The 15420-nt window shown below is 40.5% G+C and overlaps 1 protein-coding gene across 1 annotated transcript in view; it reads left to right on the top strand.

Moving 5' to 3' along the window:
* The first annotated feature begins 205 nt into the window (after positions 1 to 205).
* itga9 (integrin, alpha 9) overlaps positions 206 to 15420 on the top strand; it is a 52219-nt gene continuing 37004 nt past the window's right edge. Inside the window, exons 1-11 of the mRNA XM_044213226.1 lie at positions 206 to 2045; positions 2314 to 2441; positions 3879 to 3985; positions 6149 to 6272; positions 7631 to 7698; positions 10329 to 10458; positions 10547 to 10632; positions 10725 to 10787; positions 11272 to 11409; positions 11883 to 11988; positions 14351 to 14445. Coding sequence (XP_044069161.1) covers positions 1855 to 2045; positions 2314 to 2441; positions 3879 to 3985; positions 6149 to 6272; positions 7631 to 7698; positions 10329 to 10458; positions 10547 to 10632; positions 10725 to 10787; positions 11272 to 11409; positions 11883 to 11988; positions 14351 to 14445 — 1236 coding nt within the window. The 5' untranslated portion in view covers positions 206 to 1854. The remainder of the gene's footprint in view (positions 2046 to 2313; positions 2442 to 3878; positions 3986 to 6148; positions 6273 to 7630; positions 7699 to 10328; positions 10459 to 10546; positions 10633 to 10724; positions 10788 to 11271; positions 11410 to 11882; positions 11989 to 14350; positions 14446 to 15420) is intronic.

The following is a 15420-nucleotide window of genomic DNA, read 5'->3' as shown; positions in this document are numbered from 1 at the left end:
TCATTACTTGGTTTTACATTGTTTAGCCTGTCTAACAGGTAAAAGTAACATCCTGATATGATATGACATGATAACATCCTGTTGAAATAGACACGTGGAATGCAGACATCACAAATCTGGGTTTTAAAGACCCTGTTGATAGTGGGTCACATACTTAAGCACAGGTTACCTTTGTTTGACCTTTATTTCTTTGCTCTGCAACAAAAATGCAGTTTTCCATATACGTGAAGGACACACACACATGTATTAGACAATAGAAACCATCATTTAACAGAATCAGAATAAACTTTATTAGTCAAGTATGTTGACACCAATACTGTATGAGTAAACTTTAACACTTAAAATCCCCACCACAAATGTTTGAAGACATAAAAGCGCTCTGTTTGGAAGTAATAGTTTGAGTGTGATATGGTTTCCCACCCAAATATAAAAATCAATGAACAAGTAAAAAATTCTTTAAATTACATCTATCAGAATCTATGAACATGCAAATATAAGTAAGTATGTTGGACCAATGATTCGTTCTGATGTCACAAAATCATGCTTGTACTGTACATCTTAAATTCAGATTTCAGGTGAGCACAGCAGATTCATTTAAAACAGCTTTATAGTGTCAAACTCTGCACATACTGTACATCGTTCTACACAGTGAAGCTCAAACATCCCAGTGAAAGAACAATAAGCAAAACACATGTGAGTGGAGGGGGAACTTCAAACATAGTGCAGCGAACACATTTACATGTACAGGAGGATACAAATACAGACATGCAGCTAAACAAATGTGCACTGCAATGCAGTGGTTCCAAACCTAGGGGTCGGGACCCCAACAAGAGGTTGCCAGATGATTAAGAAAAGCAGAAAAAACATATTTCTGCTACGCAATATTATCAGTCTTTGGTTATAACAACTGGTAGACATGCAACAGGGATGATGATGATGAAGATGATGATGACATTGGGGTTGAAAGAAGACCTTGCTTTGTTTTAAGGGGACACCAGCCATAAATGTTGGGGATCACTGCTGTAATATATAACATTGTAAGATGATTTGTCCCAAGAATCCACATCAGAGGGGTCTCTTGAGTGGGTTTGCCAAATCTTCCAACAAAAATTGTAAAGCTTTGATTAGAACAGTGTGTGTACTCATGTCATTGTCTAATTGTGCTGAGAAATTGCGCTATCCCTGATTTAAACTTGTATGAGTATAAATCAATAAACTTCTCATTAAAACTAAATACTTAAAAAAATATATGTAAATGAGGATGTTAGTCTGTTCATAGTGAGTGGAAAACGTTAGATGGCAGCAGTGCGCCCTCATGTCTCAGTTTAGGTGAGTGGAGCCCCAGAAGCCCACGGGTGAAATGTGATGCTTTGCGTCTCAAAACCATTCGCGTCTCTCCATGATCGCGTTACCAGTGTCAGTGTATCAGAATGGAAACACACGTTCCGGTTTCACCTTTCACATTATCACCCCCGCTGACCTCCAAGAGTTGCAACAGCAGTTCAACCAACAGCGATGCTTTTATTTTGAATAAAACGTCTCTTATTTCCGATCTTATCCCGGCACCCTCTTGTTAACTTGACAGCATTTATCTCCACGACAGGGAGCCTGCAAGCGACAACTCTCCCAGATTGACACAGAATGGAGAGAAGCTGACGCACCGTGTTTTACCGGACCGTTAACTTTCCTCCTCAAGCTTTTCCTCATGCCATCACAGCCTACATGCTTCGCTAGACCAGGGAAAAATAACTGAAAGATAAGTTTTGTAACAGTTTGACCACTAAAGAGCTGACAATTCCTCCTCATTGTTTTTTCTTCTTCTTCTTTTTGGTCACTTTAACCGAGTTATTACGCATGATGCGCAAAGGGATGGCTCCTCTTCGGAGACAAAACACGGGATTACAAAACGTTTTTTATGTCTATCTCTCTATTTCAGTGGCTTATTCTTACAATATAGACTTAGAACATCCGTTGGTGTTCCGCGGACTAAATTCTAGTTTTTTTGGCTATTCTGTGCTGGAGCATTATCATGACAACACACGCTGGTGAGTCTTATGTTGTACTGTTCCTGGAAATGCTGTTTTCTGTCAATGATGCAATGAATTTGTACAAAGCAAAAGTGTCCCTAGAGCTCCGGCTGCATCCACACCCAATAAATGCAAAACAGTAATGGGTAATATTCCATTTTTGTTTGTACTGTAGCTTTTTCTGCTGGCAATGGCTTTTCTTTTTTATTTTAAGTTTTCAGTGACACAGATTACTGTGATATGTTTGGCGGGTGTCCCATCCTCTCCCCTCTTCTCATGTCTGCAGGGTAATAGTAGGGGCACCGAGGGCAAACTCTACCTACAGTAGCTCTGTGCACTCTCCTGGAGCTGTATATAAGTGTCGAGTTCACAGCAACCCAGAGCGCCGCTGCACGGAGATGGATCTGGGAAGAGGTCAGTCACCACCGCCTGCAGCATAAATACAAGAGCATATACACTAACTGCAGCCTCGGGTCAACACACACACACGCACACGCTGGGTTTTCCTGCAGCTTTTTCTTGTCCACTCTTTGCATAACACCCCCCCCCCAAGCATCTGTTTTGTTTTATCAGAATAAAGCAGCCTTTTACTACTGTGCCAACAGTGCTACAGTTGTTCTTTTAGTTCTGAACCTGCTATATGGATATATGCAAAAGACAAGAGGGTTCTGTGTGCAGAGGTCCATAAATATTTTGATAAATATGATTTATGCCCCTGCTAATATTTTCCAAGCACGTGAGCCAAAAAGTTGAGCTCCCCCAACCTCCAGCTCTGTTCTTGTGGTCAAGAAAGCCGGGGTGCAGGCATGGCTTTAATATTAACCCCTGCTCAGTCAGTGTGTCACCAAAAAAACATACATTATCACAGTGAGCGTGCCCTGCTTGGTGCTCAGTGAGCCACATGGACCTGAGGAGCTGAACTCCGATGGGCCTCTGGGAACCTCTAACACACAGAGAAACACTCACAGGCTACATGCCATTGTGCTGAATCAATTGTCTTCAGGGAGAAAGGGAATAAAACTTGGGGGGAAAGGGGGCAACTAAGGGAAATAGTAATCCATTATTTAAGATTTGGATTGCTAAAAATAAAAATGGTCCATGAAATTTAGAAGTGCCGTAGATCTTTTGTGTTTTTATTGGCTCTGTTCTCTTAATTATGCTCATTTATCTTAAGTTTACTTTTATCGGATTTATGTTCTTAATCATCTTTATGATTTATCATCTTCATAAACTGCTCCACTGTTCAAAGTCGGTAATGTTAATAGCATTACAAAGCAGAATAAGATACACATGAGTAAATCATACAGTAAATAATTTGGATTTTTATAATTGTATGTGCCCTTTTGACATTTGATGACATTCCCCTGGGCTCAAGGGAATTGTGATGGGCATTTTTCATTGTTTTCTGATGTTTTATTGAGCAAACAATTCATAATTTAATTGAGAAAATAATCATTATTTGCAGGCCTAAAGGGAGCCATAAAAATATTTTTTATGTTATGTGCTAATGTAAAAAATGGAATATCAGTCAATATATTGTTATCATCTTTAACATTCCACTATCAATATTGATATTAACCTCAAAAATCCAATTGTTGTGCTATACTAAATGCCATCACAAATGAGTGAAGGTGGCTGGCAGTATTATCAGTTGTACAGTAAACAGATGTTGTGTTTCAACTACAGAATTTCAAACTGTCAACTGTGTAAAAATAACTTGCACATTCAGCAGAAATAAAGAATAAAACCCAGAACTCACCGACAATGGCTGACAAGTAACAAGTTACTTGCTCCAAGACATCCTTCGTTCTGATGACTCAACATCTGCAAACAGCTCTCATTGTCTTTCAGGAAACAAGCCGAGAGAGTCGTGTGGGAAGACATGCCAAGGAGACAGGGATGACGAGTGGATGGGGGTCAGCCTGGCTCGCCAGGACAGAGCCGACGGCAAAATACTGGTGAGTTCAGGGACACAACGCCACATTCACTTCAACAAATTGTTTAAAGCGAACCACGTACACTTGCAAAAACAGACCAGATTATAGCAGCATCATTGTTACAAATGTCTCACCATGAACCGCACTGTTAAACCACAGCTGGCCTCAACATTACAGCCCTCCTGTAGCAAAAAGGCCTTTATTTCCATTCTGTGTTACATGCTTACAAGCTTTGAATTGCACAAGTAAAAATGCAACTTAAATGATGATTTTGAATGATTTTATTTTGCATATTCAAAGCTGGAGTAACAACTAAAGTCAGACAGATTTGGAAACTACTGTGTGGTTACATAATACTGTGAAACATTTACCTTGTGTTTGGAGCTGGACGAGCCAGTGGAACAGGGTTTGTCAAGAGTAGATTGTTGTTTATAAAACTTGAGAGAAGGATTTAGAGAAACAGACTAACTAGCGGTGCTAATCCCAGAGGTGCTTGGCTGGGTATTTGCACAGAGATCATAGGGCAGCTGGCAGAGTTTGTTTAGGCTTCAGCCCCTCTGCGGTGGTCCCGTCCAAGGGCAGCCTTTCATTAAACGTTAACCCCCGTCTCCTGTGCGGTGGGTAGCGAGGGAACTAGCAGTCTTCTAGGACAGTTTGAAGGCGACTGGTGGACTGGTCAACCCTTGAAGCACTCATGACAGGTGTGAATGTGTTTGAATACCTGTTGCTGATTGAAAAAAATCCCAAGAATTCCTCCCTCTGCAGACGTCCAGATACTGTTCGGCCTGTTAAACCTCTATTCCTTTCAATATGTTTGTCTTTGGTCCATTTTTTTATACCTCTGGAATGTATTGGCATGATTTTCAAACCATTACCCTTGGCTTTACACCTCAATCAGGCTGTCAGAATTTGAAAACTTCTTGAAGTTGTCAGTCTTGAGAATTTGAGCGTAGAGTTGTATAACAACAAGCTTTTAGCTGCACACTCTCTGGCCGTCCAGACAGTGTAATGATAAAAGAAAGGTGGTGACTTTCCAGAGCCACGTGTTGCTGTGCTTCTTCATCTGAATGGACTCACGTTTCTGTGCAACAGGAGGGAAAGGGCTGCTTGGCAGATGTGTACAGTGGTGATTTCATCTGCGCTTTCAGTGAAGGCCTTGTTTGTGACCAGTGAGCCCTTTAACTGAACAGGAACATGACAACAGCACAGACTCCTTTTGCTATGTTTATGTCAGCTGACTGATCTATTTTTCAAAGAATCTGCTTCTACTCAAGAGGGAGAGTTTATGCTTATTGCTACTGCTGTTGGCCAAGCTGTCCTTTGAAACACAAGTGTTTCTTAACATAGCATCTTGCTTCCAAGCAGTCATCTGACGCTCTCTGTGCACCCACAATCTGCTGAGCTCTTATATTCATTTAGATTGGCTGTGTGTGTGTGTGTGTGGGGACGGGGGGGTTAAACAGTGCAAGGGGAAAATAAGTGAACTTTGTCTGCACAGAGGCGTCCAGATCTGTCCCCAGAGCCACAGGAGCCTCACCACCATCGCCCCAGGGTACTAAATTATTACCACATTTACACATTTATGTGGCGTGATTCGTGCAGAGATTGAAATCTAGCCTATATTATCCTGTTTGCGTATCGATCTGTGGACTGTTTTATTTTGAAAAACACAGCGGCAAAATATTGTTTTGAGAATTACTCACTGTCGCTTTTAGAAATGTACCCCGTTTCAGCAGCAGCGTAATAAAGTAGGAGTTTGTTCTCTGTCTTTTGATCCAGATCCACTTTTCTTTTTTGCTGTCTGAACTTTTGGCTTCTCCAGCTGCCTGTAAAGCCTGGAGGAGCTGTTTTGAAATTAAAACTTTTAAAACACAAATGATGCTGTGAAGATTTTCTCGCTGTACATTAAATGCTGCTTGGGAAACACAGAATATCTCACGCTGCAGCTGAGATATTCACACCACAGACCATGGCTGTTATGGTCAGGGTTATGGATGGGCTTTAATTCCCACTTTCACTGATGATCATTTGACAGCCACAGAGACGCACTGGCTCCAGCCCAGCGAGGAAGGGGCTTAAATTATCAGTGTGGTCGAGCAATGCCTGCCTGCAGTCTGAAGTGTTTGTGTTTACAGAATGAACATGTGTCTGAATTTGTTTTCCATCCCTGCTTTTCTCTTGCAGGCTTGTGCTCACCGATGGAAAAACGTCTACTACGACTCAGAGCACATCCTTCCACATGGATACTGCTCCATCATTCCTGCCACTCTTCAAGGCAGTACGAAGCCGCTCATCCCTTGTTATGAAGGTACAGTAGGAGCACTGCGGTGGACAAGCATAGCACAAATATAATTTGGTTTTCCTTAATTTTAACCCATTTTAAATTCTCAGACATTGACAGTAGAAAAGATCAAAAGCATTGCTTGGGGTGAGAGGTCTTGTTGGTTTAGTCCATTGGCTCCCAACCCTTTTGCCTCGTAACCCCTTAAAATCAAGCAAAGATTCAGGTTGTGACCTTAGAAGATGCAATATTGTTTATATTATAATACGGGAATAACATATTTCATAGTCTCTCCTGGAAGGCATTGAGAGTCTATATGGCTGTAGACTAGTCTTGTTTATTTCTTATTCCTTTATTCATCTCGCGACCCATCAGATTTATCTTGGGACCCCTTGAGGGGTCCAGACCACCAGGTTGGGAACCACTGGTTTAGTTTGTTTATCCTCGTCTGTGGTTACATTTTATTATGGCACGTGATCTCTGTAGCCAGCACCATCAGTGCAAAGCCCCACATCTGCTTCTGGCCTCTGATTGGTGTTCTGGCACCGAAGAACAGTAGCAGGAGAGCATTGAAGTGGGATCTCTTTTCTTTAGTCCAACATGAGTACTTTGGCTCCTGCTACTGAAGGACACACAGTTTGTTAAAGCGAATAAATGAGCATTTTTCCAATGGAGTTGGAGAGTTTGTATTCCCTATGCACCTTTTTTGTAAAAGAAAAACATTTTCACAAAGGGGTAATTATGGCAGCTACGTTGAAGCACAGATTTTGTCTTGATTTTCCAGAAATCAGGTGCTTTTAAGGATACATTTGCTTGCAAGGTAGATAAATCAGATTTTGTTATGATTGTAGTAAATCAAATCCATTTGGGCTGCAGGTTGTTTTCCTTTGCGCACCCTCTGCAACACTAAAAATCAAGTTACATTTAAAATAATAATGTACTGTAATAATGTCCTATACAACATTTAAAGCTGACTCATGCAAATGTGTTCTTCACTGGTTTTGATATGTGACTCAGAGCTATTTATCAAAAGCCATTTTAGACCATAATTGTGCCCTCAGGTCAGGATTTCACTTCCTTCCGTAACTCTTGTTGCCAACAGTTGTGGAGAAGCCAGATAGACTTTGCATGGGACCGTATTTACAGTGCATTTTGCGCAGATCCAAGCTCAATATTTTTGTAACCTGAGAGCGCTGTGTCCCCCCTCCAAGTAAGAGGTCTTCTTGTTGAATGTGGTGTTGCACCCCTTCTCTCAGTCTGCTTTCTGCCCCCAGATTCCTCGTGGATGGGACTGGGACTAGCTCCATATGGAATGCAGGAAAAACTCCAGTAAATGCTGGCTCGAGCACACAGTGAAATAATTTGTGGTTTGTTTTTTCTTACAGACTATAAGCAGAAGTATGGGGAAGAGCACGGCTCATGCCAAGCCGGGATAGCGGGAGTTTTTACGGAGGTCGGTAATAGCGCTTGTTCATCTTCTTAATCCATGTAATACTCTGTTTCTGTTAGTCTAGCACTGAGATAGTTGTTTGTTGTCTTCCAAACTCTTGTCTGGACAATCGTGGAGCTTCATCAATCAATTCACTGTTTGGTAAACCGATTAGTTGATTCACGTCTTTAAAAATAATTTGCCTGCATTGCATTTTCATGTTACCTGTCGTTCTTATCTTCCTTACTGTCTCTGTTTTCTTATCAGGGAACTCAGTTTCTCACTTGAACGTATGATTACCGTTACCATTACCACACGCCTAATGTTTCAAAGAAGCTTTTTGTCCTCACTCTTTGTTGACTTTAACTTTCTGGTATTCTGAGGATAGTTAGCAGAGGCGTTATATCTGGGGCTGAAGGGGTGTCCCCCCCCCCAAGTTGTTTAAGAAGTCAAGTGATGTGGAAAATCTGAATTCTACAATCAGATATACATGAGTATTTATATCAAAGCAGCCAACGCTCTGCTGACTAACTGCTGATAAGTGTTAGCTTATGTTTCCATAGGCAGACAAAGGCTGCGGCGGCCTCACTTGACCTGTGGTGTGGTTCCTCAAGATAAAGCGTTTAAGAAAATACAAGTTTCCCTTTCTCTATAACTTAGATGCACTATTGTTTTTGTATTAACACACATGTGACATCACCTTTACCTTTTGGTCTCTCACACGATTGTCTGCAGAAAGATGAAGCTGGTGCAGTGAGCTGAAGTGGTGAGAGGAAGGTCAAATGGATTTAACGTATAAATGCATTTGAGCAAAAATATAGTTTGACAGGAAAAAATGTGCATATGAGGAATACATTTAAATTTGAGAATGTATATTTGACCAGTTTAGACATTTTGTTTTCTATACATTAGCAATATAATTCTTTCCTGATGTTCCCCGTGAGTGGCATGTTCTGCAAAGGTCCTTTTCAAGTCTCAAATTACAGTTAAGCTCAATTTGGGACATACGGTAAAGTACAGTAGACTGTAAGTGACTTCAAGTGAATCCTCGGAGCACAGCTGTGCCCTTAGGGTGAAACCATTCTCAATGGTGAGAAAGAATCGGATGGAAATTTCATGTAATTTGTTCAGTTTCTCTTTATTTTACCTATGATAAAAACATTATATTAGCTTTTTAGTTAGCCTGGTGCTAATCTCAAGCAACGTTATCGGAGCCACAAACAACTAATCGATTAGGCGATCAACAGACAATTAATCGACAGCTGTTTTAAACATCGTTCAAGTCATTTTTAAAGCAGAGACTCCAATCATTCTCTGGTTCTCCAATGTGAGGATTTGCTGCTTTTCCGTTTTATATAATTGTAAACTGAATATCTTCGGGTTTTGGACTGCTGAGTGAACTAAACAAGACATTTTAAGACGTCCCCTTGGGCTGTGGGTGACTGTGATGGACATTTTTCACTATTTTCTGACTTTTAATAGACCAAATGATTAATGGAGAAAACAAGCGGCAGATTAATGGATAATGAAAATAATTAGTTAGTTACCGTTAGTTGCAGCCTTAAACTCTACATTTACATAGTTACATTTACAAAGACACATGCATGATAGACTCAAGAGCACACTCATACAGCATGTAGAGTGACACACCTGGCTTTGCTTTTAAAAATGCTTTTCTTTTCACAGAGACTAAAATGGGATCATTTCACATGAATCTTGCTCACGGCTCATAACAGTGTATGACGTAATGTTTAGTTGGGTTTAGTGGACTATTATTTTATTTTATGTAAACCCAAAATGATTTATAAGCTGAAAAGAATTGCGCAGGTGTGGAGCTTGTAAGTGGAACTTCACCAAGTTGTACTGTAGCTGTAAGACGGTTCAGTCGACATCATGTGAAACCTGTAAATAACACTAGAGAGAAGACTTTTGGCTTCAGGAAAAAAATGTTTTTGATAATGTTGGATTCCACAATGAACCTACTGTTTTAAAACCAAAGACAAAATCATCAAACCCACTTTTTTTCTCAGACTGAGGACATCAGTGCTAATATGTTAAAGCATTTGACCCCCCCCCTTGAAAGAATGTGAAGAATTTAAAGAAAAGATATCCAACTGTTAAACCTTATCCTTGTCTGAACCATGGGGCATACGCCTGGTGGTGCCCAGATGTTTGACACCACAGCACAGGGGATATATAGTAAGGTCCTTAATGTGCTGTTCTGTTTGTCAGTGTGTTTGTGTTCTCAGTGGTAACTTCACATCCTCTGTCACAGATAACATCAGTAGTGAAAATCAGAATGTGGTAAGCAATGGTACAACACTTTTAGTTTAGTTGAAACAGAGCATCTTAGTTGTCTCTGGTCCCTTCAATAGCTGTAGATGATCACAACAAAAGCTGTGAACAGTTCATTTTAAAGCTGTCAATTTTTGCTTGGGTTCTGAATCCCTCATCACATCAATGGCTTCAGCTGGCATGTCATCTGGCGGTGTGGTTAGGAGCAGATAGCACAAACCAGTCTGTGGCCATTGGTTAACCAGACGTTCACCCAGCAGCGTTTTCCTTTTTTTGTCTTTTCTTCAGCAGGCTATTGCAGCGCAGACAGGAGGTGAATCACACTCATCTGAATGAATCTTGGGGGTTTTCATTTTCAGGAGCTGGTGGTGATGGGGGCACCGGGGTCATACTACTGGACTGGGACGGTCAAGGTGTACAACCTGACTTCTGACTCTTTCTACAGCCCAAACAAAGAAGACGTCGACTCGCACAGATACAGCTACCTTGGTGAGAGCCTGTTAATGAGGAGAGTTGTGTTGAATGTCAAATATATCAGTGCGAAGGAGCCGTGATTGATTATTGTCTGTGTCTCCAGGCTATGCTGTGACTGCTGGACACTTCTCCTCTCCAAATGTAATAGACATAGCTGCAGGGGCGCCTCAGCACAGCGGCAGTGGAAAAGTAGGGACTTCCATCTTTTGCCTTGTTTCCAGCTGTTGAACTGAAGTCCTCTTGTGTTGCTCGCTACAGTGATTTGTTTGTCTCCCGCACAGGTTTACATTTTCAAAATCGATGGTGTGTCTTTGGTGAAGAGTTTTCAAGCCTCAGGGAAAATGGTATGAGCTCGGATGTGGTTTTATATTCTTCTGTTTTTAATCATGATACCGCATATATTTTGCATTGAGGTTATTGTTACACTGTACATTTTCATCACGAACAGTAAAAAAGTATTTTTTTTTAACCTAATCAGGGATCATGTGATTGATTCTTGCAATGCATTGCAGACACACTTCTCTAATTGCTTTGTTGTCAGAACTGCACTGTTTTTGTCTGCGCTAAGTGTTTAGACAGCAACAGCGATTTAAAGAAGGTACACGCTTGCCAGAAACCAAAGCCAGGGAGGTAGCTAATGCTTTTCATTCAGAGTAAATAAAAGGAAGTCAGAGTAGCTTTGAGACATAAGTTGTGTAAACATTCCTTTAAGATTGGTATAGATATAAAAGGGGAAATAAATCCAGTCAGAGCGTGAATCATCATTCGTATGAACTGAAGAAGTGTCTGTGATCTGACCCATTGCTCTGTGGCTCGGCTTGGTTCCAGATGGGCTCTTACTTTGGCTCCTCATTGTGTGCAGTTGATCTGAACCAGGACGGCCTGTCGGACCTGCTGGTGGGGGCACCCATGCACAGCCAGCTCAGGGATGAGGGCCAGGTGTCTGTGTACCTCAGCAAGGGCAATGTGAGTGGGATCTGTGGTTCAGTGGGAACATGATACCATAACTTGCACATTTATCTTACTACATTTTGTCCAGTTTCTCTCTTTGAACTACACAGATGAACATTTCTATATTGTTATTACTGTATGCAGTGTTGATTTTTTTTAGCTTTGCTCATATTTGATTTCTTTCTGACCATGTTTGTTATCATGATACTAAATAAAACAGTGTAGCATTGTGTGATTCAGCAGTGAGATTATTTATCTGACCAAAACTAGAGCTTCTGTTTGTACATTTTATATTCACGTGTTATTATGAGGAAGTTGACTATCTGTTTGGTTGTTAAATTGTTTGGATAAAAGCCAACTAACTGGCTACAGAATTTTATCTGAGAAAAGATGCAATCATTTCACTGCAGCAGTTTACTGTAGCACCTTTCTTTTTTCTGCTGCCAGCTCAGTAAATAAACTGCTGTCCCGCCTGCTTCTGTTTTCAGGGGGTGATGGAGGAGGAACGTGTTTTGAGTGGTGACAATGCTTTCAATGCACACTTTGGAGAATGCATCACGGCTATCGGAGACATAGATGACGATGGATATCAAGGTCAGTACAAGTATCGTAGAAAAGGTTTCAGTCGTAGTCATCTGGACGCTGTTTTCAGAATCAAGACGTTTCGGCTCCCATCCGGAAGTCATTCTCAATTGTGAAAAAATGGAACAGTGTTCTATTGTAGAAACGGTTTCAGTCATAGTCATCTGAACATAGACATTGACAGTCATAGCCATTTCAGTCGTAGTCAGACGACTGAAACCTTTTCTACGATAGAACACTCCTGGACGAATGAGGGACTACACCGTGTCAGTACAAGTACTGTAATAACATATTAGAAACTATCTGTTTAAATTCATAAACATGTTTTTATATGTTGACAAAACAGTGTCCACTCAGTGTCCACTTACTTGGTTGTTCTGGAGCTGTATCACATGGTCTTCATCAGCAGTTGAAGTTTGCTCAGTTGTCATTGAACTGTAGATGTTGCAATGTTACATTATTCTGAGCACATGTAGGACTTCTCGTCTATGTTGACTTAAAAGTTATACTATATATATATATATATATATATATATATATATATATGTATATACATTTTTTAAAGGCAAAGTTCTGCTACAAAAAATGTATTTTTTTTTTGCAGTTTTCTCTTATCTTTGTTTTCTGTGAAATTAAATCTTTTTTTTTATCTCTTTAAGCCTTAAGCAATAATTCAATAACAGAACCTGTGAAGCTTAGAGGGGAAAATCACTCTTCAAAGGAACTGCTCACAACTGATAGACATCTGAAACCTGTCACAAGTAGACTCTGTTTTGCTTTAAGGGGTCAAAAGCCAAAAAGGTTGGGAACCACTGACTTAAAGGACCACACTGGGCGTCACATTTTAGTCCATTAAACAGAAATCCCTTGCGTTTTACAGTAGTGCTGACCATTTTTACAAACATGCCATGAGTTTCAAGATTGACTTCCTAACTTGCAGGCAGCCACTGATTTTAATTTATTTCGCTATGATTTGAAAATCAACTTGCTGCAACTTAAAACCTGTTTGACAAAGGTAATCTGTCACAGTGACCATATGCAAATTTTATTTTTTTGTTCATGAAGTCAAATTATTGTTGTGTAGTGGTACATTAAGTACAGAGTCTTTTAAATATTCAAGTTATGAAACGGCTTCTGCAATACAAACCAAAACAAACAAATAATATTAATTTTGTCTCAGATGCCAGAGAGTCCTTAAATGCACCAAAAAGGAGGGATTTCAAAACAGTCTTTAACTTCAAAACTACTGGTATTGTCCTTTAACCACTAAACTATCTCTGGGCATGTCCTGTAGTCATGCAACAAAGCTATTTCCTCTGTCATCTGGTGAAAAATAAAGTCACAGTTTATATTCCGCACGTCAGCCAACAAGCAAATGTTGGCTGGTTGAGATGCTCAGTAGGTGCAACAAAACCCATCATTTTCACAGACATTTTGTTTCGATTACCCTGCGGCGAGGGGGATCCTTAGAAAGTATTGCCCTCTCTCACCCTTGTGTGCACAGTCATCCAGACGCAAACCAAATTCTCCACACAGACAGAGACATACATTTTACGCTGTCTGTTTTCCTGGCACTCGCATGGCTTGGCTCTGAGGGCTCGACTTGGCGTCCGTCTCACACTCAAGGCTGGAAGCTGCTGCCCTGGGTTTCATCTCAGTGTGAGACACGCCTCGAGGCTTGCAGCCTGGCACATTGTGTGTGTGTGTGTGTGTGTGTGTGTGTGTGTGTGTGTGTGTGTGTGTGTGTGTGTGTGTGTGTGTGTGGAGAAAGATGGCAGCTGGGAAGTATAACTCATCTTGTAACTCGTCACTCTCGGAGTGTCGAAAGAGTTGCTCGCTGACTGACAATCTGTTATTTACAACTAAACTGTTTAATATGAAAGAACTACTGTAGAAATCATAATACACATTTGGTTTCACTAACAAATCACTTGTTTAATTCAACCTCTGCATAATGAGTTAATTATCATGTGGTATTTACTAAATAAAAAGTGCCATTCTTTTACCATTTTTGCTTTGGTATGCTGCGCCACATGGCATGGAAGTGTTTTGGTTTATAAAAAGAAAGTTTATATATGGACTTTCTGTGGAAATGGGATAAGGAGACATTGTTTCAGTGCTCTTGCCAGCGCTTTATAGTCTTGTTTCCACTCTCTCAGAGGTCGCACAAGTTTTTATGGCCGCTAACAACACTTAATTGTCTGTTAAGAGTCTCACTGTAACAGCTTGTTTTCCAGGCACTGGCCAACTGAAAGTAAACAGAGGGTTAATGAAAGCGTTTGTACACATTCACAAACACATGCAGTCATTTATGTTCTTGTTCATTTCTAAGCTTTTTACAGAAGCACTTTTTGTCCTCTATTTGTCTCTTCAGATGTGGCCATAGGAGCACCTAAAGAGGATGACTACGGAGGAGCCGTTTATATTTACCATGGGGATGCCACAGGAATCATCAGCAAATACTCCATGGTAAGAACTCTTCCTAGTGTCACACAACAACACGCCAATATCATACAGGTTTTTGTTTTTTCATGGTAAGCAAAGAAATATCATTATTTTCCTTCATTTCTAGATGTAGTAGTTTCTCTATAGAGAACCAACGCATGCTAAATTTTGACGAAAACCATGTGTTCACCTTGTGTATCGACTCAGTAGCTGTTGAAGTCGCTGAGTAATGCGTGATAAAGTCGCAGGTGGTGATGTAGCCTCTGGAATACACGGAAGACCCATGTAGCTTCATGGGCTTCTTTATTTCTTTCTTTTTCAATATTAAAAATCACTTTTTTAACCGCCACCTGCAGTAGACCATCATCACTACTGAGATGTTTAGTTAAAATGGAATAGCAATCACTCGTGTGTGGCAGTGACAGGTCATTGTATGTAATTATTCAAAGAGAAAGCTCATTTTCATTTTAAGCTGTACTTTTCGGTTTTCTAGTGGATAAAGCACAGCACTACCTTGCCAGTTTTTGGGATGTGATTACCAACGAGGCTTAAATCTACTTACACTTACACTTAAAATACATATTCGTCACATATTCACTTTTCTGCCAAGAGTTAAATGAAAAGATCCATACCTCTCTCATGTCTGCCTACGGAGGTGGAACCTGGAGGTGATGAGTTTAGCTTAGCATAGCATAAAGACTGGGGGAAACAGCTAGCCTCTGTCCAAAGGGGGAAAAAAGCTCCCTTTAAAGCTCACTAATTAACACACTTTATCTCATTTGTTCAAAAATGTAAATGTAAAAGCGACAGGTTGTGGTTTTTCAAGGAGTTACATGTTATAACTAACATGTAATGTTATGTTGCCACCCCTCCGGGGTCCGGGGCAGTGACGTCTTTAACGTCACTGTGCACTCATTACGCCTGACCACTGCTAGTCAAGGAATAGTTTAGCACAGAACTCCCAGTAAAAACAAAACTTGTTGTTTTTTACACTTGTGT

Source organism: Siniperca chuatsi, linkage group LG11 (genome assembly GCF_020085105.1).
Source record: "Siniperca chuatsi isolate FFG_IHB_CAS linkage group LG11, ASM2008510v1, whole genome shotgun sequence".
Lineage (NCBI taxonomy): Eukaryota > Metazoa > Chordata > Actinopteri > Centrarchiformes > Sinipercidae > Siniperca > Siniperca chuatsi.
The sequence above is the reverse complement of the archived record's forward strand: the minus strand, read 5'-3'. Positions and strand labels throughout refer to the sequence as shown.